The sequence below is a fragment of the Haliaeetus leucocephalus genome, unplaced genomic scaffold (assembly GCF_000737465.1).
Source record: "Haliaeetus leucocephalus isolate CR32 unplaced genomic scaffold, Haliaeetus_leucocephalus-4.0 Scaffold933, whole genome shotgun sequence".
In the NCBI taxonomy this organism is placed as follows: Eukaryota; Metazoa; Chordata; class Aves; order Accipitriformes; family Accipitridae; genus Haliaeetus; species Haliaeetus leucocephalus.
The window spans coordinates 4250810-4265311 of record NW_010973369.1 but is presented as its reverse complement, the minus strand read 5'-3'; the positions used below and the strand labels follow the sequence as shown (position 1 = coordinate 4265311).

The 14502-nt window shown below is 41.1% G+C and overlaps 1 protein-coding gene across 1 annotated transcript in view; it reads right to left on the bottom strand.

The window, feature by feature from the left end:
• Window positions 1–14502, bottom strand: part of TOP1 (topoisomerase (DNA) I) — a 76519-nt gene that overhangs the window by 28955 nt on the left and 33062 nt on the right. Inside the window, exons 4-6 of the mRNA XM_010584080.1 lie at window positions 5347–5473; window positions 4719–4777; window positions 1772–1867 (exon numbers count right to left, since the gene is read on the bottom strand). Of these exons, the coding sequence (XP_010582382.1) occupies window positions 1772–1867; window positions 4719–4777; window positions 5347–5473 (282 nt within the window). The remainder of the gene's footprint in view (window positions 1–1771; window positions 1868–4718; window positions 4778–5346; window positions 5474–14502) is intronic.

Genomic DNA, 14502 nt, shown 5'->3' with positions numbered 1-14502 from the left:
TTTCCTCAAGATCAACACCTTCAACCTGCAGACCAAGAGCGTGGGTTGCACCAAATGTACCAGCCGCAAGCTCCAGAGGCAGCATGCAACAACCCAACACCTCACACCATCTCTCTTATCCTGAAGGACTGTTAAAACAGATGGAGCTCCAAAGTCATGGACTAAAAATTGATGGACACATTAGAGGGACTGCCCATAGACTAAGGGAATACTATTTGTGTGTGTGTATATATATATATATGTATATATCAAAGACAAGGAAAGTGGTGGTGACTAGTTGGAAAATGTAGGATCTGGGCATGATGTAGATGGTATAGAATAAGGGGTGGATAATGTCCTGGGTTCAGCTGAGATAGAGCTAATTTTCACAGGAACCTGGGAGGGGGCACAGCCGGGGCAGCTGACCTGAACTAGCCAAGGAGCTATTCCATACCATGTGACATCATGCTCAGTATATAAATGGGGAGCAGGCTGGGGGGGGCCTCTCAGCTTTCAGCGGGGGAAGTGGTAGAGCATCAGGTTCCAGGTGGTGAGCAGTCGCACTGTGCATCACTTTTTGTATATTCTTTTATTAGTACTGTTGTTGTTGTTGTAGCTTCTCTTTTTGTGTTGTCTCAGTAAATTGTCCTTATCTCAACCCTCTAGGTTCCGGTTTGGTTTTTTGGGGTTTTTTTTTGTTGTTGTTTTGTTTGTTTTGGTTTGTTTTTTTTTCTCCTTTCTGATTCTCTTCCCTATCCCACCGGAGGGGGGCAGGAGGAGTGAGCAAGCGGCTGCGTGGTCCTTTGTTACTGGCTGGGCTGAAACCATGACAATGGGTGAAAGCTTAGTGGCACGTTCTACACTCAGCTCCTTTTCCAGTCATCAGTCTGGGATCTGCCCACAAGGCTCACTTTTTGCATCCCCTGCTAGTTCAAACAACAGCAAAATTGACTACTGGCAAATTCTTAATCTTGCCATTGCAGACATGACATGGGACGTCACAAAAACTTAACAGGAGGCAGCAAATGATTACACACAAAAAAAGATGTCACACCCATCTCTCTTGGAAACTGAGAAATACCACATAAAACCAGAATGCCACTATGGGAATACCACTATGGTTAAACCCTTCCAACCCTTTAACTCCAGGCTGCTAACAAGGTCACATGTTAGCACATAGATGGATGAACATAGATGGTGACAGATCACAGCATGATATAACTGGGCTTTTATTTTACTGGGTAGGCTACTATATCGGACAAACATTACGTGTATTTTTCTTTTGATTGAGACAAAAATCCTCAGCATAACCCACGACATATTTAGACTCTAGGTGAATCACGCCAAGCAGTGCAGGCAAACCTCCTCCTCACCCCCAAACAGGCTGACAATGCATTTTCTTCCTCTTGTGCAGTCATTTCCTCACCCAACAGAAACCACTGCAGTCACTTAGCTAGCATTAATACCTCACTTGCTCAGATTTATGTTTTACAGTCTTCATTTGGTGTCTTTTCTCTACCTACCTTCTAGGTTTTTTCTTTATTTACTAGCTCTGCAACATTTCACAGCACCATTTGCAGAAGCAGGTAATGGTACTTTGCCTTGGACACCACAAATACTATCCTTGCCTTGCTCAGAGAACTTTTAACAGCATAAGGAGTCTGGTCTCAGAACTCCAGTCACCCACCTTAACAAGTTTGCGCTGATGACCTGAAATCCCACCTGCTCCCTCAATGTTACCTTTTTAAAACTGAAGGCAAACACCCAAGTCAGCAGCACCCACGCCACTTACTCATCATCTTCTCGAGGTCTCTTCAGGGGTTTGGAGTCCTCTTTAGGAGATGCATAAAACCCATCATCATCTGGTTCATCTTTAATACGCGGTGGACTACAAAAAGAAGCAAAGAAAGATGGTTCTAACTTCAAAGAGAAAGTTTCTTGGACACCAGCAACAACTCAGTTTTAAGAAATTATCATCTGCAAAATGGGCATGTCTTCCAGTCCTGGAATGTGTTGTTATCTCAAGACCCCAAAGACCTGAGGTGTGTGCATATAAACATATATTCTCTGAATATCCACAGACAGCATAAGGAGAGAGTTATTCACTGTCTACGTATTTGTCATTTCTCAAGCAACATCAAGATTAATTTCAACTGCTTAGATTTCAACGTGTTTCTTTGAGGTTTTGAGTAAAACCAACTGTAGCTTCCGGCACTTTCAAACATACTTGAAAACAAAACTGAAATGCATGCACGTGTGCAGTCAAATAGAGGACGTTACTTAGTTTCAACTCAATAGCCTTATTGAGCCTGATAAGAGAGAAAAAGATTATCAACTAAACAAAGATTTGAAAGCTATTCCCCTGAATCTTTTGCCGACTAAGTAGAGGCATGTGAAAACCAGAAAAGGAAACAAAGATTTGGCAAAGTTAAACTCATCAGTCTTTTTTCACTGTCCAAACTGCAGGAAGCAAACAATCTTGTCCCTTTTAACAGACTGCAAATATTAAGTTAGGCTCAACATTTTCAGCCATAATGTCCCAAGACATCAGTTATAAGAAAAAAAATAGAGTATGAGTGCAAGAGAGACTATCCCTTTAAACAAACTCATTATTTCTAGATTTCACAGAAGCATTTCACTTATCTTCATAAAGAAAAAGATGTCTCAGAGTCCAAAATTACATTTTGAAGCACTTAGCAGTCCTCCACTCAGGTAGAGAAAGTAACAGTGCCATGTTGGGCTCTCCTATTCATATTCAATCAGCAATTTCTATATCAAATTGACTCAGTTTCCAAGTCAACATGCAGATTTTGCAATTGGATGGAGTGGGAGAAAAAAAAGCAGCATTCTGCTTTGTAGATCACAGTCAGCAAGAAACATTCTGGAGTCTTATTTTAGCTGGTAATGTGTCCATGAAGCTGAACAAGGCAGTTCACTCTTTCACAGCTGTAAAGCCACTGCAGCGCTGGCAGATGCAACTCAGGGGAAACAGATATGTGCTGCTATAAGAAGTCATTTCTGAGGCATTGCCTGCGATTAACCAAGACACAAGTCTGCAGCACATAGACAGTTGCAAAACGTTTATGGAAAAAGAGGTATTTGTCCCATTTAATTTATTCTCCCTTCCAGGCAGAAATCTAGAACTACTGTTTATTAAGTTGCTAAGAATTTTATCTAGTCTATTTTAACACTGAAATATTTCACAATGTTTTGTAATAGTGGGAAATAAAGTGTGATTATATTAAAAGAAAGGAGCTGTATGACCAAGCTGAACCTTGACTTGCATTGTTTCCAAGACCTTAACATTGCTCATCATACCAAGTCTTAAGGAAGAAAATCAAAACCATCTGAGTGAGGACATTTTTCTGTGGTGAACTTGTAAAAACATTTCAGAAGGAAAAAAGAAAATAATTACTTTCCTCTTAGCTAGCTTTTGGCCCTGAAAAAGGCACAATTATGATGGCTCCTCCAGGCTTTCCTCAAATACACACAAAAATGCTCTTGGACCTAAAGAGGACCCAGTTACCTTGATATGAGAACACCCAACATCCCCGGTGAGATTAGCACATGCATGCAATTCTACTGAATAGTAAAGACTAGAAAGAGTTGTTATTATTAACCTTCTCCTTCACCATGAAACACCTGAATGTCATCGCTTTCTATTTCTAGACTATCCCCAAAAGAGCCTGGAGAGGGCGCCTCTTCCCTGTGCCAAGCATAACTACTTAGTTTGCATTTTTAAATAGGAGTAAGAAAATGAAACAGATGGAGGAACTCGTGTCAAGAGGGCACATGCAAAATACACAAAGAATAACTAACAGGCATGGACTAGACAGGTGTCTTCTCCCAACCTCTCTGCAGTCTCTCCATGTTCTGTGGACACAAGGATTTTGTGGGTTTTGGTTTTTTTTTTTTTTTTTTTTTTTTTTTTTTTTTGTTTTGGGTTTGTTTTTTTTTTAAAGTGGATTCATAAAACTGGACACATGATTGAAAGCTTTTCTTGACTAACAGGTATGAACACATGCATCCACCACACCACAGACCTCCAATAAGTCAGTGGACCAGATTACCACCTTAAAAATAATCAGGGGCTGAACTTAACCAAAGTCACAAGACATCTTAGTCAACTATTAAGAAAAAGTACTCTTCTGTCAGTTGCTCACTTCAGGTTTTTAATAAGACTACTTAGTGATGACTGATACAATGCCCTAGTCCAGAAGGCTCTATTATTAGCAGGAATTTAGTAGAGTAGGACATCTAGGCATTTTCTGAAGGTACTTCAGACTTTATACAAGCACCCTCCTTACTCATCACTCCTCTGCAAAGGCTTTAGGCTGTAGTCACTTAAAGAAGAGACACTCGGAGGCAGTCTGGACTGCCCTTACAAGGCTCTGTCTCCAGAAGACTGCCTGCAGCATTCAAGTACCAATTTTACAATAGAGGTTCTTTCAACTCCAGCTACCAATGTTTCCATAGTTCCATCTGTCCTTGACAGAATTCAACTATTTAATACTTGGACAAACCCAGCATGTGCAGGCAGATACCAGGTATTCAACAGCTCCCATCTCCAATTACTAGGTAAGTAGATCAATTACCAATTCCTGTAATTGAGAAGAATTTATCTTGTCTGAAGGGGTCAAAAGCATTCCAGTTTTTTCCCCAAGACTAAGTGAGAGGAGTCAAACCTAAGAAAAGTCAAAACTGCTACTTTTTTTGAGATCATAGACCTGATTTCTTACCTGGAGAAGCCATTTTCCTTTTCCTTCTTTATTTTTATATCACCCGAAGATGATTTCATCTGAAAAACATAAAAAGTAGGAGCTGATTAGCACTGCCCAGAGCACCTTACGTATGTTTTTCCAACATGCAACACAGGCAGGATATTTAACTTCCACAAGGAACCAAAGGGCACTGTGACTATCTCTTCATTCCCTTAGCGACCTACATGACACACCAAAAAGGCAACATTTTCTGTAAGTCTTAGTCAATTCAGTAGTTTCTGGCCCTCCAATTTCTTCAACAGATTGGAGTTAAGTGTATATCCTTGCATGGAACTAACGTGAACAGATTTTTCTCCCTTGTCTCTGAATCTAAGCTTGGCAAAGTGAAAAGTAACAGGGGAAAAAATGTGGAGCCAGTGGACACAGCTCCATTATGGAAATGTTTCCATTCACAATACCTGCAGATGAAACCCCTAACAAGTTCATATCCAGCACTCCACAAGCCAGGTCTCTAGGTTAGCATTAGGACAATTCTCTCCAGGGTGATAAAAACTTGGAAGTACAAGCTACATCTAACCCACTAAGTTTGTACCATTCAGTAGTATAAACCAGAACCATGCTCGTCTCTCCCGCAGGAGACACCTACCTTCTCTTCCTTTCTCTTCTCCTTGTCTTTATCTTTGTGTTTGTCTTTGTGTTTCTCTGAGCTGCCATCTTTGTGTTTGGTTTTCTCCTTGTCTTTGTGTTTCTTTTCCGAGGAATCTTTGTGCTCACTGCAAGACAAAAGAGTATGTTTGCAGAGGGGAACACAGGAGATTTGACTAATACAACTTCCAGCAGTAGAGTCACAGGTTTCGATGATTACAAATCCCACAAAATACAGGATCACCTTAACAGGAAGATCCACTACAGTCTCCTGTCACATGTCATCCATTCTCCTCAGGAGGAAGAGGAACAGGAGGGGAACATACCACAAAATCACAGCCACCAAGTACTCCACTTCAGGAAAACCCCCATCAGCCTGGATTGCTGAGGAAATCCACAGCTGCTACACTTAAAGCTCAATACTTTAGGTTGAATTCCCACTGTGTCTGCTTTTCCTCTTTTTCCTAGTCCACATAAAAGGTCACTGGAATAGAGAGAGCTGCCAGTCCCATCAATGCCCATGTCAGCTTTTGCTCAGACAACAGTTTGTCATTGTAGCAGCTCTCATCTCTGGAACTTAAAGAGAAAACCGCTGATCTCTATTATTCCCAAACAGATGGGAAAACCACAGCAAACAGGATATGTGATGTCCTTGTGTTTATGCAAAGTCAAACAGAAAAGGCAGGAATAATGATGCAGTCCTCAGTTGGAGCTGTTTCATCAACTGTACCTCACCACCATGGTCAGTCAGCCCAGCTCTGCTCGGCTGAGATGACCCCACCACACAGAATGGGAACTCAAAGGTGTTTCCAAGCAAGAATCTGGTCTCCTAGTACTCAGAATCTGGAGCTACAGGTAACAGTATTGAGAGTTTATACACCCAAAATCCTTTAGTCAGAACAGCAGAAAAAATGTCCCCAAGGAGAAGAAAATCAACCTTTTTTTATTCCATTTCTACCCCCTTCTGATTTCTGAGACATTTGGGTAAATTTGGATCACATTTTCAAGTTTTTCTTATCAATGAGAAAGACACATGGCTGTTTTCAAAGGAAAATGCGTTTTCTCACAGAATGACTTCACCCTTGGAGCCAGAAAGTGAGGAAACGCTCTCAGGGGACTCATGACAGAAATGGCAAGAACTGGCCATAAGGACTAGCACCACTGTTGTGGAAGTCGAGCAGCAAGCCTGTCAATTCAACAGGCTTTCAATACACATTTGTAAGGTTGTGTGGACTCCCTGAGGTCACCCTGGGCCTAAGCAAGCCAAAGACATGATGGAAATCAGGCTCTCTTCTACTGGGCATGGTTAGGCACCAAGCAAGCTGCCTTCCTCGCACTGGCATTTCACACTCCTCCCTCCTCAGTGCTCTACTCCCATCACTACTGCTCTCTCCAGGATGCACTGTCGTTCTCCTTAGGACTACACAATGCAATGCAAAGCTTTACTAGAAATAAGCAGCTTCCTTATTTCAGTTACTTCAACAGTTAAGTGCGGGCCCAAACCGATTTGGGGGAACACAGCCGTGGAAAAACAGCGAGCTTGGAATGCCAGGTAAGAGCACAATTTTTAAAAAAGATGTACACTTCAAGTCTTCTTTCTATCATAAAAAGCAGACTCCAAAAGGGTTGGATGTTTGATGGCTACAGAAAGCAAGCAGCACATTAATCAGCTCCCATAAAGCTTGTGTGTGATTAAGAGGAAGGCAACCACAGTCACAAATATGCCAACCCACACCCAGCTGTAGAACTGCAGAGTAAAGTCCAACGTGGAGAGTTTCAGAGCCTCCTGTAACACTAGCATGAATGGACCCAAACTTGAAAAAGGTCTAAATTATTCAAGCTCAGAGTTGCACACACTCCAATAAATACACACCAGCCTTTCAAGCCCAAGCAGCTAAACCATGAAAATTCATATCTGAAGGAAATCAGTATATTCATGTACTACGTCACATTAAAAGGGATAAGTAGGAAGAGAAACCAGTTTCATTTTAACTCTCTAGCAACCTCTTTATACTACATATAAAACTGTAAAGCAGTATCTAAACACTAGAAGGCAACCAGCACTCCAGAAATTCTTGCAGATAGACACACAGCACCACATGTTGCCTGTGAGTGAAGCTTCAACAACTGCAAACTATTCTTACCCAGCAGATCGTGTTATGTACACTGCGTGATCAGGACATGCAAGTACATACACAGAACATCCTGACACTAGATCTTAGAAATCCATGAGATGCCTGCTACTCTTGCTCAGATTTGACATCCCAGTTTCTGTACCCTGTTTATTCATCAGTATCTCAGACTCAAGACACGTATTTCCTTTTCCTTTGCTCCAACTAGATTCATTGACTGTCTGAAAGCACAAACCCCACACATGTTACTACTCATTTCTGAAGTCGGAAAGATCTCGAAATTCTGACTTGGTATCTTATACTGTTATCTGTATATTAGGTACCTCATTTGCCAAAAAATTTTTACAATTACAAAGGTATATCACCATACCAGAAAAGCTGTAACGAACAAACATGCAAGGCTTAGACCCATTTTGTTCTCTACAAGTCTACTTGTTTCTATTTTCTGACTTTTTTCTTGTTCTTATTTGGTATTTCAATCCTACCTGAAATAACATGCTTTACTCAGACAACAATTTGCATCTTCAAAGCATGGTACACACCGCAATTGATGGAGTTAGTTCTCTAAGATAAAGTTCATGGCAGTGTCTGTTGCTTGGGAGTTTGGAATAGCAAAAAAAAAAAAAGGAAAAAAACCTTTAAGTTTTCAAAAGCACCATACTCATTTTTGCTAGCAGCCAAAAGCACTAGCTTTCAGTATGTGACTGGTAGAGCTCTGATGGACATAAAACATCACTAAAAGCAAATTGATAGATGACAGTCTACATCTGCAAAGCTAATACTGAAAAAGGCAGAAAATCCCATTGCCCTAGAGAAGCAGTGACAATTTTTATGTGTTGAATGCTTATGGACTATGGCTGGAATAAAAAAGTGCTAAGAACTTAGGCTTGCTTAAGTAGAAGCTCAAATAACATCCCTCTCAAAAGAGAGTAAGTGGACACCACTGAAAAGGTCCTTTTTATGTTATGCAATCTAATCTAAAGCTAAGAATTTTTAGCACCGGAGTCAAAATCAAGAAGTCTGGATTCCTGACTCAGCCTTTGGTGTTGGTTTTTTTTTGTTTTTAATCACAAGACTATCCTTCCCTTTGCTCTGCAGCAAGCAGTAAACTTCTCACCAAAGCAATGTGGGCTCAGATAACCCAAGGAAACTGTCTCCAGTTTCACTCTGCAGCTTCATTTTCAAAGCAACAGTATTGGTGGCTAGCCCCTGAGGTCCTGCTTGCTGCTGCTCCTGGTATGTGACTGGAAGAAATAACCCAGATAAAAATCTGATTTCATATGCTACTAGAGCATAAATTTCTTTCCCTCATTTGCAAGTAGACTGCTTGTCAGCCCTACATGTTTCTAGACACTGGACCACAGCTCTGATTTCAACAACTCAGTCCAAAATTTTCTCACATGGGCAATGATGAAGGCATGTGCCCCTCTTCCCTAAGAGGGCCTGAAATCTGCATCTCCCAGAAAAGCTGATTTGGAAATGTGCTGATAACGAAGGCCTCAAGCCACAACCCTGACAAGAGTAACTTTCTTTTCCTCCAAAAGCAAAGCAAGTTGCTCAGATATTAACTTCAGTCAGCAAGCTGAGCTGCTTTGGTCTTTCATTTGGCTAAGATAGTTACGCAAGCCTCCAGGGGAACACAATTTACCACCACATTAATCTCAAAAGAAAAGAGAAGGCAACAGGATGCCATCCTTACCCTGAAGAAGGAATTTCAGCCTTCTATCAGAAAGCTATTTCCAGACAACCCCAAAGGTATTATTAGGAGGGACTGGGAACAATTTAAAGATCAGTAGTCTGTCTTCCTGGCTGATTGAAAACTGGAAAAAAAAAAAATCACTTTTCTTTAAAGAAACCAAACACAACCAAACAAAAAGGTCTGAAGACCACATGCACCAAAATAATTTTATCCTGAATTCATTTGTTGGAGCACTGCAGATCCTTCATTACCTTTCTTGCACATAGCCCTCTGCCAACAAGCCAGCTTTAAGTCACCAAAGTAGAACAACAAAACCCCTGTAAGATAGAGGGAAACTTCAGTGCAAGTTAGCCTGAAAAGAGAATAATTGGGTCATAAAACAGTTGCTCACAATCCATTTTAGAAATACCCAGCCTTGCTGACAAAAGATCTTCCTTTTCACCCAGACCATCACAGTTGAACTGCTGCAACAGCACTTGGGAGTTTCACACCTCTGAAGGTGCTTAATGCTGACAACCTGCACTGTTCTTTTAGTTTAAAGGTACCAAAGTACAATAGGACACCATATTAATACAGGCAGAACCAGTGATTACATCATCTAGACACATATCATGGTACTGGCTTAGTTCAGACAAAGGCAAGATGAGTAGAAATGCATCTTGTAAAGCACTACAACCTTTTTGTTAGCTAGCTTACTGCCTTTCATTTAGAGGTTTAGTGTGAACAAGGACATCTGAAGGCCTTGGAGAGTTCAGGCTGAAGTGCATGAAGCAGTAAATGCAACAGAAGCAGCCGTTTCCCTTGAAAGCATGGCTGTATTTCCCAGTGAGGATGCCTGCAGGAGGACAGGAGGGAGGAGAGGGAGAGGAAGGGAGAACAGGCACCTGGCAGCAGCTGCTCAGGCTACGATCACATGGGAAAGTCACAAGTGGAAAGTGTTTCCAAAGAATGGCAGATGTGCAGATCACAGCTTCCTTCTTCAAACTACAACAGCTTTGCAGTAATTTAACACTGCATTCTTCAGGTGCCATTTATGTACATTAATAATCCCTTCCCAGGCCCTTTCCATTCCAGCTTCAAAATCACAAGCTGGGAAGGATGCTTTATCTAAAGTGTCTCTTATTTCCTCTGTCTCATATTCTCAGCTGTAATTAGCTCGTGACTGGGAATCTGCTACTAGCAAGCACCAGAGCCTGCTGCAAGCAGAGCTTTTCTTGCCTACTCAGGAGCTGCTACAATGCAATTGAAGCGTGAAATAACAGGGAGCTGTGATTTTAGTGAAATCTAAAAACACAATAGGGACAGAGCATAGGTTACGTAGCCCACATCTCATCTGACGTAATACAATATTAATGGAAAACTGTGATCGTATTCAGACTAACACGCAAACCAAGGAACGGCTGGCTGACTGTGCAGGGAGCATTTCAGAAACAGAAGGCACACCAGCGAAGGACAAGTTTTCAGCTGGCTTGCAGTATTTTATGCTCACTGTTAGCGGGTTATCATATGGTATTACAAGGAATGAACACGTGAGCCCCAATGTTTCCGCTGGGATTTCAGCAATACGATAACAAAAAAAACCTGAAACCACTTTTCCCAGAGTTGAAAGGAGTCTTTTCACCAGGTTTTACAGATAATAGATCAAGACTTCAGCAAAAGAAACAAGATAAAAAGCTGGACTAATCAACAGCTGATAAAAATATTATAAATTAGAACAATATTAGCACATTGAGATGAGGCTGAGGCTTAGCATGCACCTTCTATGGATGTGCGAGAATCAGGCATACTACTAAATGAAAAGCAAAAAATTTTACTACTGGAAAGTAGTATCACATCAGAAAGCTGATCAAGGTGAACTGTGCACTCAAATAGGGAATAAAACCAAAACCACCCACGCTAGGGAACAGGGGGTGCTGAAATCTTTTTTTAAAATTGCTTTTTCCCCTGTGGCAGATATCCCTGCCTTCTTCCTGCCCCCAATGCACACAATTCTTAGCAGTTCTGGATCACATAATAAATCAGAGGATGTGTGCAAGAAGTCTAAACTGAAATTTATCTTCATTCACGACTAGCAAATGCCTGGAATCTGTGTTTTTCCTAGCAAAACCATAAAACTTAAAAGATGCCAGTGAAGATCAGGTCTATAAATCCCTTATATGTTCCACGCTTCAGTTCATCTCAAGCTGTGATCACAAGAGATTTAGTAAACAGAGGAAATATGCAATCTGACAGAAGATTTTTCTTCCTGCAGCTCAGATGCTTGTCACATTGACAACATGGATCAACGCTGCAAGAGCAGCCTCTTTACTCCCATTCCCTGTCACAGCCATTTCTGCACTCTTCAGTCTACTGGCAGCCCACACTCCATGCACAAAGCCCAAGACACCTGGCAGAAAGACACTTGTTACTGCGAACACTTCTAAACCAATCTCTAACAAGTCTTGGCTTCAAAGACCCATTATTTCATTATTTTACATGGTCTACTTGTTTGAAACGCTCGTCTCCCACAGATCAGAAACCTATTACCACATCAGATTTGTTTCATTTTATTTTTTTAACCACTAACATTTATATTTAATGGGTGTGTATTAGATTTTCTTTTGGGGATCAGTAAGTACAGGGCTGAGAAAAGGAGCAAAAGAAAACACTTTGCTTGATAGCAATGTGGATTTATTCTTTGATATGAATTTTTCTTAAGAGGGCTTTGCATCTGCTTTCCTTGAGGGGTGATGGAGAAGATCTGAGGCATACAAATGTTCTCTCCCAGTTTACTACAGCTGTAAATGAGTGGTTAAGATACAGAAGTGTCATCTTGTGAGTGGGAGAGGAAGAAAGCAAGAAGCAAAATTAAGAAGTTCTACATACCACTCCACACACTTCTGCCATATGAAATCAAATTTATCTATTTTAGGTATTTCTGAGACTTATCTTGGCAGTTTAGATCCTTCAAAGTCTGGATACAGGAAACATTTATTCTCCTGCATTTGAGGAGTTCTGCCTTCTTGATGCAGGTTTTATTTTAAAAGCCTTTTTTAAGTACAGGGCAGGAAATGAAATTGTCTAACTATTACAGACAGACATAAAATTGATCTGCTTCAAACACCACCAGACAATGCTCTTAACTGCGTGCAATGTCCAATGTAATACTGTACTTCTCAGAATGCAATTAGGGGACTCTTCACACACTCTGTATAAAATGCCATAGAGGTACAAACCCAAGTTTCACCAACAACAATGGCTTGGATTTCTGCTAAAGCACTGTTCAACCTCTTTGAGAATTATCAAAGATACAGCACATCTTTTGCAATAACACAGCAGCTTTTCTGAAATACAGAATGGATTTTCTGAAGATTTACATGCAAGTCTATTAGATTAATAGAATTGCATGTAAATTAAGATAAACTTTTCTAAAGGATTCATTTTCAATTTTAGCAACAGGTGTCAGGCTTTCATCAGGTGCTTTAAAAATCCCCCATACAGGTAAAAAAACCATTGGAAAATCCCAAATTCTTGTTACCTTGGAAGTTTTTTGTTTAATTTCTAATGGAATAATGGCTATTTTTCATTTGTTTTTCATTCTCAAAGGAGAAACTTCAGTACAAACAGGCTGGGTTTTTTCCTTCAAAATTCTTCTGTGAAGAAATACCCCCTACCAAAATGGCTGTCACAATCCTCAGCAGGGGAGAGGCTCTTGGAGGTCTGCTACAGTCCCCTGCAGTTGGGTTCTGCTGATGTTTTTGCTGCAGACAGGAGCTACTGGATGGTCACAGTGGAGGGACAGTAACATGGTGGCACTGCTGCAGGGCTGGGTTTTGGAAGGGGCACTTTGTCACCTTTGTTTGTAAAAACAAGACCTTTGACCCAGTAGAGTCTTTACAACAAGTTGTAATGAGACAGGAAGCAACCACGAAAATCTCTTGTACCACATAGGGGTTCACCGCTTATCTGACCGCAAAGGGTTTAAAAGAGCTGTGGAACTTAAAGAGGAGTTTTCTTTTACAAAAAGACAAGCGTTACAAACTTGCTGATGACCAGTTGCTGTCAGTAGTATGCTACCCAGCAGATATTATCCAAAAAAATAAATACTTAAGGTGCCCCTTCAAAGTGAAGGTGCCATTTGAACAATGGGTGATAAAGTAACTGCTTTTCAAATGAAACTCATGCTGTGGAGAGAGCATCATGAAAACAGATCCATCAGTATGTGACTTGTTGCCAAAATTGATACAAGTGTGTCACCAAGAAAACCCCTCCTAGCTGCACAGTTGAAAAACTTGGAAACAGATTTTTCTAACCTGTCTGAAAATCTTCCAAGCGAAGAATTTCCATGGGGTTTGAACCCATTTGCTAAAAATCTAAAAATGCAACACCTTTCAGTTAGCTTGCACGCATAACTGGCTGACACCGGGGAAGACAGACATTACCAGCTCAGTATCAAGAAAAACCTTTGCCTAAGCAATGGACGGGTTGAAAAATTAGTATCCCTGTTTAGTCAGGACGGCTGACGATGCACTTCTTCCATTTCCTTCTACACTTCCACGTGAGGAATCTTTTTCAGCAGTGATAGCCATGACAACCAAGTATCAAAATAAACTGGACCTACAACTATAATAGAGCCATTCAAAGGGCTAAAGGGCTAAGACAAGATTTTCAAAACTAATGAAGCGTAGGCAATCACAGAGCCCTCACTCTTCTTCCCCCAAGAACAATTTTGCTTTTGGTCTTGTTATATCACAGCTAAGAGCCCTCCTGAAAGAGGACAATTCTCCAGTATTTCCCCACAAAGCAATTTCCTCCCTTCCCACTGTGGCAAAATTAAAAGCTATTAAAAATGGCAAAGTGATCAAATGCCCCCTCTCCAGTGCAACCCATCTGCTTAGCAGCATGATAGTGAGGGACACTGGACAGTCATTAGGCTATCCTAAAATTCAGTCTTTTCTGTCTGAATTCCTGGCTCTGTCCAGGAAAGTATTTTAGTACAGTGACTGTAGTAACAGAGCCCAAACTGAAACTCGGCTTGCTTCAGCCCTTCCCCATCCTATCCCATAACTCACCAGTCCGGTCTCCACCATCCTTGCATTCACACCTTCCATGTGAACACTGGATGGTCACCTGGCCACAAGCATGTCCTCCATTCAGGTCCTTCCAGCAGCTCCCCTCTAAGCAACTCCCTGCTCACCACACATCTTCCTCCACCTCCACCCCGAGGTTGTGAGCTGCTGGGCTATCTCCTTCACAAGACAATAATTACCTAAACCTAATCCTCACGGACAAAACTTACATTTATGGAATTACATGGATGACAGCTGACTCAAAGGATTTGGGGAAG